Source organism: Bos indicus x Bos taurus, chromosome 3, assembly GCF_003369695.1.
Source record: "Bos indicus x Bos taurus breed Angus x Brahman F1 hybrid chromosome 3, Bos_hybrid_MaternalHap_v2.0, whole genome shotgun sequence".
NCBI lineage: Eukaryota > Metazoa > Chordata > Mammalia > Artiodactyla > Bovidae > Bos > Bos indicus x Bos taurus.
In genome coordinates, this window is record NC_040078.1 from 824259 (window position 1) to 836612 (window position 12354).

General features: G+C 42.2%; 1 protein-coding gene across 1 annotated transcript in view; it reads left to right on the forward strand.

Moving 5' to 3' along the window:
* Positions 1–12354, forward strand: part of ADCY10 (adenylate cyclase 10) — an 80860-nt gene that overhangs the window by 7894 nt on the left and 60612 nt on the right. The window contains exons 6-10 of the mRNA XM_027526465.1: positions 882–978; positions 5033–5121; positions 7582–7773; positions 10810–10928; positions 12140–12216. Of these exons, the coding sequence (XP_027382266.1) occupies positions 882–978; positions 5033–5121; positions 7582–7773; positions 10810–10928; positions 12140–12216 (574 nt within the window). The remainder of the gene's footprint in view (positions 1–881; positions 979–5032; positions 5122–7581; positions 7774–10809; positions 10929–12139; positions 12217–12354) is intronic.

Here is a 12354-nt window from a genome sequence, read left to right on the forward strand (position 1 = left end):
GACTCACATCCATCGAGTCAGTGATGCCATCCAGCCATCTCATCCTCTGTCGTCCCCTTCTCCTCCTGCCCCCAATCCCTCCCAACATCAGAGTCTTTTCCAATGAGTCAACTCTTCACATGACTATTCACTAATTAAAGGCCTTGTTTGGATTTCACCTGTTTTCCCACTAATGTCCTTCGTGAGTTTTCCAGGATTCTATCCATGATCTCACACTGCACTGTTATTTTTAACTTAGTCTCCTGCAATCTGTAAAACAGTTTTTCCTTGTCTTTTATGATCTTGACACTTAACATGAGTATTAATCAGTTATTTTGGTGTATGTTCCTTGATTTTGTTTTGCCTGATAGTTTCTCATTATTGGACTAAAGGTTATCCATTTTTGGAGGCAAAAATATTAAGGAAATAAGGTTGTGCCATTCTCTATGTATCATATCTTGGAGTTGATGATCTTGGTACAAATTTTATTAGTGGTGATGTTCCTAATACCTTTTGGGGCATCAGCACCTTTTGTCCTTTTACACTTGTAAGAAAGAAATGGTATGCAGTTTAACCAAGTATTATTTCAATTAAAATATTGTAAAGTGATAAGAAAAAAAAGAAGAAACTTATAAGAGTGGAAGAGTATACAGGTTTGTTCCCTGGAATGGCCTGCTGTGTATATACTGAAGATTGAGATCTTAATGACTAATCAGAGATATTTTTAATGTAATTACATGCAAATTAAAGCTCTCCACTGTTTAAGTATGCCAGTGTCTGATTATCATGTCTGGGACATTCAACACCCTGCCCTTTCTGTTGAGAAATTATATTCAAAGGACCAGGAAACCCTCAGAATAACCAAAAACGTCTCCCTTTCTCTCTCTCTTTTTTTAATTTAGGTTAATTTCTTAAAACCACCCCCTTCTTTTAACTTTGATGAATTTTTCACAAAGTGTATGGCTTTCATGGATTATTATCCTTCTGGTGACCACAAAAGTAAGTACCCTCTATACTCAAGAGCCATTGCCTCTGCCAGTGGTCCATAGGGTCTTGTACCAATGCCAAGGGCCCCATTACAAGTGCTTGGTTTCTTCCATTCAGCTCACAGTCCTGCAGCATACAAAGGGGGCCTCCTTCCCATCCCCACAATAGCTGTTCTAAGTAAAGCCTTCCTTCGGTCCTGGGCCTCTCTCTTGGCAATGACTCGTTCCCCTCATCTTCCAAGCATTTGCAAGTCTTCTCCATGATAAAAGGAAGAAAAAAAAAACCCTATGACTCCTACTTTTCCCTTCTAACATTCAACACCAAACTTCTCAAGGGTAACCTGTATGTCTCTACCTCTTCTTCTATCCTCTCTTTTATTTATTCACCCAATTAGCATTGATTACATGCACCTTGAGGTGGGGGTGGAGAGCATGTGTTCACCTACTTGTCAGTCTTGAGTCCCTGACATGTAGCTTCTGTCCACTTTTCCCCCTGTCTCCTAGGACCGTTTATGTCAAGGTGTTAATAGCCATCAACTTACCAAACCAGCTGACCTCTCTTCAGGCCTCATAACTAGATGATTGGCTTTAGTCTCTTTTCTAGGTATTATCTTCTCCTCGTTCCTTGAGTTCAAGAATATTATTTCCTAGTTTTGCTTTTACCCCTCAAACTACCCATTTTCAGTTCCTGTTCTATTCCTTGAATGTTGATGATTCCAGGAATCTGTCCTGGACTGTCTGGTCTTCTCTACCCGTGTTTTGTGGACCCATTAATCTATGCTGGATTTCCCTATGACTGCAGCTGGGCTGGGACTAGTGTGAGGAATGCAGGACAATTTGGTGATAACAAACTTTAGTACTTCATGAAGTAGACAACCTTCTGCAAAATGGTGTGGAAGGCAAGAAGTAAAGAGTAAAGAACAAGGAAAGGCTAAAGAGTAAAGAACAAGGAAGAGACAAACAAAGTATCTGATTGGCTGGGGTCATATAGTCAGTCTTGTTTGGGGGAAGAAGGCTGGGAGTTGGCTAGGCATTTAGGGATTGGCTGACTATGGTGATTGCATTTCTGGTTAAGTGGAGTGTTTACTGGGACACAAAAATTAATCTAAGTCTTGGTTTGCTGACATGGCATGCTGGATATGGAGCAGCTTGTCCTGGGCCTAGAAATTTATTTCAACAATGTCTCAATTCTATGCTACTTATCTTTCTCTGAAACTGTTCCTTTATCCAGACTAGAAACTTCAGAAACATCTTTGAAACATTCTTCTTTGTCACCATTTTTGTGTAGGTCTTGAATATTTTGAACATCGCAAATTTAGACTGTAATTTTACAAAACTGCGATAGGTAATGGGATGAGAGGAGTGCTCAGGGGAACTGTAGGCAAATTGACCAGGAAAGGCCAAGAACCCAAACGCTCTAAGGATGGAGAAAATCTAGTGATAGACGCCTTGAACTGTACCTCATCCCATCTCCTAGATCTTAATCATGCCTTCAATAACTTACTTGGGGCTCTGCAATACCACAGTGTAATTCTGTTACTAACTACCTGGAGTTAGCACAGAGAGGTGGAGTCTTCCATAGGACGTCTCTTATCACCAGCTACAAGCTCTGAGATTAGTAAGTCACCAGCACTTCTGACCAACTGGCTACAAATCCAAGGGTTCTCACAATGCTCTCAAGTTCAATAATTCACCATAATAACTAACAGAACTCAGGAAAGTACTATGCTTATAATTATGGTTTTATTGTAAAGAATACAAATGAGGACCAGGATTGTACTGGTCTCTGAACACATAGGATGAGGTCTGGGAGAGTCCCAAATATGAAGCTTCTTGATTGTCAGGACACATCACGCTCCTTGCACATCAAAGTATTTACCAGCCAGGGAAGCAGAGGTTCACATATTTTATTGGTGGTTTATTAAGTAGGCATGTACTATGAAAAACTGGCCTCATAGTGAAAAGGGAAAGCGTTAGATGTTCAGTCCTGTCTGTCTCTTTTCGACCCCATGGACTGCCTGCCAGGTTCCTCTGTTCATGGAATTCTCCAGGCAAGAATACTGGAATGCGTAGCCATTCCCTTTCCCGGGAGATCTTCCAGACCCAGGGATTGAACTTGGGTCTCCTGCATTGCAGATAGATTCTTTACCATCTGAACCACCAGGGAAGCCCCATTGGGCTTATAATTGAACTAAATCTCCAGCCCCTTTTCCCTCCTCAGATGTCATGAAGGTTGGCCCTTAACACCTAGTTCAAAGCCACAACCCTCTTAACACATGCTTGGTCTTTGCAGATAGACCCCTATCCTGAGTCATCACATTAGCATAAATTCAGGTGTGGTCCCAAGGACCCACCAGGAATAACAGAGACAGTTTCATTATCTGGGAAATTCCAAAGATTTAAAAGTTACTCTGGTATCAGAAGCAAAGACCGGCCAAATTCCTTATTATTTGTCTCTTTCCTGGTAGCTTGGACGGTAAAGCGTCTGCCTACAATGCGGGAGACCTGCGTTCGATCCCTGGGTTGGGAAGATCCCCTGGAGAAGGAAATGGCAACCCACTCCAGTATTCATGCCTGGAAAATCCCATGGACAGAGGAGCCTGCTGGGCTACAGTCCATGGGGTCACAAAGAGTCAGACACGACTGAGCGACTTCTCTTCACTTCATGAGTCCCTTGGATAACAAGATCAAAAGGAATCAACCCTGACTATCCATTGAGAGGACTGATACTGAAGCTCCAGTACTTTGGCCACCTGATGTGAAAACCCTGATGCTGGGAAAAAGATTGCAGGCAGGAGAAGGGTGAAGGACAAGGAAGCCTGGCATACTGCAATCCATGGGGCTGCAGATAGTCGGATACAACTGAGCAACTGAACAACAAATAACCTTTGTTGCCATAATCGTCTAGACCTTTACAATGCCTGCTCTCTTCCTGAGGTCTTTGCTTCTCTCCACAGTCTGCTCAGCGTCATTTCTTATTAATCTCCAATACTCACATGGGGGCTCATGCCAGTTTAGTCTTTACCAATTCTTTAACATACTCTGCTCATTCTTGACTTTAATCTACATCTGCTGGGCATGGATCCTTCTAGTAAAAAGCTACAAGTTATTCAAGATTCAGTAAAATTCCTAGTTCTCCTTTTAACCCTTTTCTGATTAAACCAGTTTATCTAGACCATTGATTTCTCTGAACGTCTCTGGTCTTTATAATCTATTAGTCCATTTGGTCTTTTTTGTATTTAACTTTTCTATACATATTATACTTGAATGTGTGTTAAGTGCCTCCAGGAAAAACTCAGTTTCCTAAGAACTTTTTATTCCCACACAGTGCCTAGCACAGCATTTAAAATATACTAGGTTTTGAATACATTCAATACAAACATTTGCTCCCCAATTTGTATCCTTTTCAGACTCCCCTGTTATTTTTCATCTTTTTCACATTATCATTATTGTATTCCCTGCTGAAAGCCTATCATAATTTCTTTCCATTATTTTTTGATTTCTTCAAATAGAGTATGGAACAATCAACCATTATAGTGAAAATAATCATAGAGATGATGAAAGACTAGTGCTTTTTTTCCTGGATGAGGAAATAAGAGTCAACCAGGGCAGTGAAGTGACTTGTCCAGAGTCACACAGCAAGTTGGTATCAAACTTGGGATCAGAAGCCAGTCTCCTAAATCTTACTCGTGCTGCTCTTTCAACTCAATCATCCCCTGCATTGTGTCAGCATTGTCCTCCATTATCATCCCCTCATCTGTTTATTCCCATTACCTGTGACAATACTTTTAGCTCAAGTATAGAGGTGAAAGTCTCCTTAAGTTCTGAAGTGTGATGACATTTAGCACAGGGTTTTGAGCTACATGCAACTGAATTTTGGGAAATCCTCAACTTCTGAGAACGTCTCATTGGCTTTCCCTTGGCCCTATTTGGCCATGAAGTAGCCCAGAGTTTTCTGACCAAACGGTGAAGACCACTGCCCAAGGGAATGGGGACTGGGAGGCACCTCTCTCCCACATTGCAGAGCCAAGCTTCCCTTTCTGATCCTACCTCTCCTGCCCTCTTAGACCTCCTGAGGCTTGCTTGCATGCTAGAGTCTGATCCTGAACTGGAGTTGTCCCTACAAAAGTATGTGATGGAAAGCATATTGAAGCAGGTATTTTAATAATTTAATTTATTGACTTTTAGGGTGTCAGAGATCTTGGACAGCTGCTAAGATCAAGAAAATCAGCAGCTTGTAAAATGTTTCATTGGAATAGAAAAGGTGGGACTGACATTCTCCGTGTGTTCAAATCAGAATGTTTTTAAGAATTAAAGGCGGCATTACTCATAATTACACTGTGACAACAGGGGTAAACTGGCCTTATACAACTGGGCAAACTGAAAGTGTCTCAAGCATATAAGAACACGTCACACACACACGAAAAAGAGCATGTCACATGTCCTTTCTACACGTCACATAGCAAGTGAATGATACTGTTTCTCTTGTCACTTGAATTATATCTTAAGCTTTGAAAGTTAATACAGATAATTAGAACCCTCAGAAGTACCTCCAGCCTTAGAGTTTTCCCTTTTCATTTGCTTGGATCTAGGTTCTTTCAAATGCATTAACTGTTCAAATTATAACTATTTCTCAGCACTCACCATATGCCAGACACTCTACTCTTTCATGTATTTATTCTTCACAATCCTTGGAAGATGTATTTATCCCTTATATATGAGAAAACAGAGACAGAATGATACCATGAACTTTACTGAGATTATAAAGAAATGTAGTTAGGATTTGAACCCTGTTTTCTCTGAACCCTACATTTCTTTCAGAGGCTGTATACATCCTCTCTAATACAATGCCTATTTTAATTCTTAATCTTGTCAAAATGCAGTTATGTCCTAAAGGAAATATTTGTGGGATAAGCCTGATCTGTGGGCAGCTGCCTTCACAGTGTGGGTTGAAGAGCTGTCAGAATGCCCCCCGTACCTCTCATTCAGTTGAGAAACACTCCCTCTGCTGCTGCTGCTGCTGCTGCTGCTAAGTCGCTTCAGTGGTGTCCACCTCTGTGCGACCCCATAGACGGCAGCCCAAGAGGCTCCCCTGTCCCTGGGATTCTCCAGGCAAGAACACTGGAGTGGGTTGCCATTTCCTTCTCCAATGCATGAAAGTGAAAAGTGAAAGTGAAGTTGCTTAGTCATGTCCGACTCTTAGCGACTCCATGGACTGCAGCCTACCAGGCTCCTCCACTCATGAGATTTTCCAGACACTCCCTCTAGTGTCTGCAATTGTTGGCTTCTTTAAGGTTTTTGAAGCTCAAGAGAGCCATCCCACTCTTCCCCTCCCTCCCTCTAAGAGATAATATTATGCTTCTTCAGCTGCTACTAGTTGAGAGCAAGGTCTACAGGAAAGGGATATAAGAGAGGTTCTGTGAGTCACTGTGAAAATTGTGAGTAGGAATGACAACCATGGACTAAGCAACAATAGCTAGGGAGCTGAAAGGAGGCAAAAGACCAAGGTTTCACAGCTTTACTAAGGTCTGTCCTTGGACTTAGCAAACAAAGATGTGGTTGAATTTTTCAAACCAAAACTCAGAATACATGGCCTGGTGGAATAATTTAATTTCTTTAACATGTTTAGTATTATGTATTTAATATTTATTACTTAAATTCATTTGAAAAATCAAAGAAAATGATCGTGTTGCCGAGTAAGAAATTATTAAATCATCTTTTATGAAAAGTACATGAAACCTCAGCTAGATAGGAAGCATGATTCCAAGATTCCCTATACACAATTTCCTTTTTCATCCAGAAGATGTGTTTCATATTTTCAATGGAGAATCTGACACTTTTGTGTTGTCTGGGGGAGAAAAAATGCAGTGCTTCTCCCCCATTGTTTTGTTATGTACTTAAATTTAACAAAATTCAGGGCTGATGATATAGGCAGGGATAATTCGGGAAAGACTCACCTTTCCTTTCCCTGTGCCTGTTTTGGATAGACTTGGAGTGAAGATGGGAGCTGAGTGAAATACAACACCAAAGACAGGCAAGGGGGCGCTACAAAAAGAAGTCCATAGATTTGGATTTTGTTTGCTACTGTTTTCCCATATGACTTGGAAAGTTTTCTTATCTCTCCGTCCCTCAATTATCTAATTAGTAAAATGAGGATAATGTAATTTTATTTCATTTGAGGATAAAGGAGGACGGAATATGGAAATATTCTGAAAAGTACCTTGCTATAAAATATTAGGTTGAATTATGCGGCATGCTCTTCTTATTCCTAAATTGTTGGAGAGCCAAAAGAAACAGCAGTTCTTTTATTGTCATGGCTCATATTGGCTGAGGGAGCTAGCAGTTGGGGCAAGGGAGTGGTGGCTGGGCAAAAATGAGCAGGCTTGTAAGTTCCTATTGGAAGAGATTTTGATAGTTCATTCCATTTCCATCTTTTTGACTTTCAGCTGGCTCTGCTGTGTTCTACCTCCCAACTTTGATAACTTCAGTTTCCCTAGAGAATCTCAAAAGGCTAGTTCCCTCCCAGTGATAATTTTGGGTGTGGTGGTGATGATATTGGGAGGAAATATCCACTGCCAAGGACACACGTTAAGGAAAGCTTCCCTCTAAATTACAGATTGATGACAAACAGCTTCGGGGTTATTTGTCTGAGCTTCGCCCAGTGACAGTTATGTTTGTGAACCTGATGTTTAAGGACCAAGATAAAGCAGAAGTCATAGGCTCAGCTATTCAGGATGCCTGCGTGCACATTAATTCTGTCCTGAGGGTCTTCCAAGGCCAAATCAACAAAGTCTTCATGTTTGACAAGGTAAATTTCCCACACTAAAGATGTGGAAACCTACCAATAATTTAAGATTAGCATTATGTCCGTGGATTTATGTCCATGGACGGGGGAGAAAGAGAAGGAATAGACATGTTTAACCTAGACCCCTCAGTCTTTATTTATAGTCTAATAACAGCCTACATGGTGGATGTGGTGCTCAATGTGTGCTAGGCATTGTTCTCCACACTTTTACATATATTCTTTCTTCACATGCCTGCTCTAAGTGGTAGGTATTATGTTATTGTCCCCATTTTACAGAAGAGGGTGTTTAGGTAAAGCTAAGGATAGTGAGACAAAATAAGATTAAGTGGTGGACTGGATTTTCAAACCCAGGTAGTGTGCCTTCTTGGTCTGTGCTCTTAACTACTGTATTCAACTAGCTTTTACTATATGTACATACATCTGGAATCCAGGGTATAATGAGTCTTCCAGAGATTTTTAGGTCAGTCTTCTAGTAACCATCATACCCTGCTGCTGCTGCTGTTCCTGCTAAGTCACTTCAGTCATGTCTGACTCTGTGCAACCCCATAGACGGCAGCCCACCAGGCTCCCCCGTCCCTGGGATTCTCCAGGCAAGAACACCGGAGTGGGTTGCCATTTCCCTCTCCAATGCATGAAAGTGAAAAGTGAAAGTGAAGTCACTCAGTCGTGTCCGACTCTAGTGACTCCATGGACTGCAGCCCACCAGGCTCCTTCGTCCATGGGATTTTCCAGGCAAGAGTACTGGGGTGGGGTGCCATTGCCCTCTCCACCTAGAAGCTGTAATTTCCTATAATCTCCATCTGCCATATTTTCACTTCCAGTTCCCCTTTCAGTTCCTTAATTGAGATGGGGTGGGGGTGTCACCTTTAGCTCTCAGTGTTTTCAATCTGCTCTTCATCTGTTCAGAGAAAAATGATGTGATAAATTATCATAGTAGTGCTCATGAGAATTGATTTCACCATCGCAGGTGTTTTTGTATTGTAAGAGCAGAGCACTTAATTACTGCTCCACACTCATTCACTCTCTAATTAAAAAAATACAGTGAGCATTGGTAGTGACGGAAAGCTAGGGCTGGGCTGCAGAGGTAAGAAACTCTCACAGGTTGTCACAGAACCAGGCAGAAATAATTAATTTTTGTATGAAAAAATACTCTGTTCTGTGGGAGTTCTGAGGCAACGGAGACCTCCAGTCCAGTGTAGTCTGATACTTTCTTCATATTCATTCATGAGTATCATCAGAAAAGAGCATAGACGCATAGAGAACAGTTTTTAGTGTCTTGCAGATACTCCAGACAATTCCTGGAGAGACAGTTCCTGGCTCCCACAGTTCCCAGCTGTGTGTCCTTAGCAAGTCATTGAACTTCTCTGAGACTTAGTTTGTTCCTATTTATTTTGTATAAAAATAGGGACGTTATTCAAATGAGGATAGTATTTGCCCAAAATGATTGTTGAAAGTTTTGAAAAATATGTGTGTGAAGCACCTGTTGTGATGCCCAATTCAAGTCAGCACTCAGCAGATGAGAGCTGCTAGTCTCACTGCAGCGTGAGATTTTGCCAAGCCACCAGGCAGAATTTCCAGGCAAAGCAAACCCACCAGTGCCCCAAAGGGGCTACCCTCTAGTCTCTTCACAGACCTGGATTCAGGGCTCCCCCCAACCCCCTGCTGCACCAATGTGACAACAGAACCTAGTGCCAATTAGAAGCTGACTCTCAGTCAGATTGGAGAAGGAAATGGCAACCCACTCCAGTATTCTTGCCTAGAAAATTCCATGGACAGAGGAGCCTGGTGGGCTACAGTCCATGGGGTCGCAAAGGGTCGGACATGAGTGCGTGACTGAGCACACTCAGTCCGATGGGCTTCCCAGGTGGTTCAGTGGTAAAGAGTCTGCCTGCCAAAGTAGGAGATGCAGGAGACTTTGATCCCCAAGTCGGGAAACTCCCATAGAAGAGGAAATGGCAACTCACTCCAGTATTCTTGCCTAGAAAATCTTGTGGACAGAGGAGCCTGGCAGGCAGAGTCAGACATGAGTTAGTGACTAAGCATGTACTTGGTCAGATTCTTTTTGCAGAGGGTTGAAGAAACTGAGGCATTTTATAGTTCTTTTGCACTTTATCAGGATATAACATACATAGACTCAAATTTTTACCCCATTGACTTTTATTCACTGTGCACTATTTTCTTACAGAAAACAGCATCTGAAGTCATTTTTTAAGGGACTAATAGTGAAAGTGCCAAACTTCAGAGTTTACTGTCTCTTTGAAAGAGTTAACTTTTTGCCAAGAAAAAACACTCCCAGCTTAAGCCTTTATCCTTAAGAAAAATGAATAATAACAATATCTGAAGAGAACTTTAGAGTTAATGAGGTGCATGTGTGTATATGTAAATATAACATACTAATTTTTCAGTAACATAACCAACCTCAGCAAGTCTAAGTTTTACCTGTATATAGATTGATAAACTGAAGTTCATAGAGTGTAACTGACTTGTTCAAGTTTCCACACTTGGGAAAGTGGCATGAGAACACATATTTTCTGATCCCAGAGCTGGTGCCTTTTGCTCTGTGCTGCTTTTGGACTTAAACTTAGGACTTTGCAACCCAAGACCTTGGCTACAGTAGAGAGTAGACAGGAGGGTACACTCTCAGGTTCTAGCCCTACTGTTGATGATGCAGGAGAAGTTATATAATGTTTGAAAGTGAAAGTGAAGTCGCTCAGTCGTGTCCGACTCTCTGCGACCCCATGGACTATAGCCTACCAGGCTCCTCTGTCCATTGGATTTTCCAGGCAAGAGTACTGGAGTGGGTTGCCATTTCCTTCTCTAGGGGATCTTCCAGACCCAGGGATTGAACCCAGGTCTCCCACATTGTAGGCAGACGCTTTACCATCTGAGCCACTAGGGAAAACATTGAAATAGGTATATATTTGATGAAATTTGTTTCAGAGAGTGAAAATTGCTGCCCGTCCTCCACTGGGCCATCTAAATGGTCCAGCTTAAAACTAACGGTCCACCAGTTGTGTTTGCTGCCTTTCTCCCTCACAGGGCTGCTCTTTTCTCTGTGTCTTTGGTTTTCCTGGGGAAAAGGCACCTGATGAAATCACTCATGCCTTGGAGAGTGCTGTGGATATATTTGACTTCTGCTCTCAGGTCCACAAAATCCGGTAGGTGTTGACCCTGATTCCATCTGATTCCTGACTCTGTTGTAGGATATAGGGAGACAGGACAAGGGTCAGGGAAGAGGAAGGCGGGAGACTGTCTTTCTGTCTACATTCATTATTTACTGAAGGTACAGGTAGGGTGAGCAAACCCAGCCCTGATGCAGTAGATGGGGGGATGGTTAAGGCCAGGTAGAAAAAGGATACCCCTAACAAATTCAAATGTACCAGAGAGGGTCTAACTGGATTGTCTCTCTATACTTCTGGCTTACTTCCTGGGAGAGGTCATACTCCAAACTATGTTGGAGACCTGAGATGATTTTTAATAACTAAGAGATAAAGTAAGTACTAGGGCTTCCTCATAGCTCAGTCGGTAAAGAATCTGCCTGCAATGCAGGAGACCCAGGTTTGATTCCTGGATTGGGAAGATCCCCTGGAGAAGGAAATGGCAACCCACTCCAGTATTCTAGCCTGAAGAATCCCATGGGTAGAGGAGCCTGGCAGGCTACAGTCCATGGGGTTGCAAGAGTCGGACATGACTTAGTGACTAAACCACCACCACTGATCTGGTCTCAAGATGATCCACTAAGTCAAATTATTAAGATAATGTTTACATTTTTGACCCTGGCTGTCCAAGAGCCCAGTGCCCTCAGGCTCCCCCTGTGTACCCCAATAATCCTGACTTGTGGCCCACTCTGGTCTACTCCAACAGATACCAGCCTTTGCCCTAAGTATTCCATCTTCTCAGCCTCTAGTCATCTGTATATGCAACCATCTTCATGCATTAGAAAAGTTAGTTTTTGATGCCACATAGTTATTTCCTTTCGAAAAAATGACTTAGTTCTTTCTAGCAATCACAAAAGATAGTTAATTTTTTTTTTTTACAACCACAATCATTCTACATTGAAAGTACATTGGGGTGATGAGATTATTTTCCAGAAAAATAGCTCAGATGAATACTTAAAAGTAGCAGAAAAGTGAACTGAGTTATTACTTCTAAGAACTTAGTTCTCTATCTCAAACTGCCCTTCCTTTATGCCTCCAGGCCGTGTACAATGGCCCTAACCTAACTACAAAGGGAGGAGTGTTCTTTTTCGAAAACTCTTTCCTACCCCTCCCCCACCCCATTCATCACCGTGTCTCCACCCTCCCGGCCTTCTCTGTGTTCATTGTCTTTATCTCTTTCCCCACAACTCTCTTTTTCTCCCTGGAGCCAGCACTGTTTCCATTGGCGTGACCAGCGGGATTGTCTTCTGTGGAATCGTTGGACACTCTGTGAGGCACGAGTATACAGGTGTGCTGAACTAGCTTATGTCCATCTTTCTTTCAGCAGACATTGTGCCTTGCCACTGAACTGGGTGGGAGGAGGGAAAACAATTAGCGAGACATGGACCCTGTGCTCAAAGGTGTACAGTCTTCCAGATGAAACCAA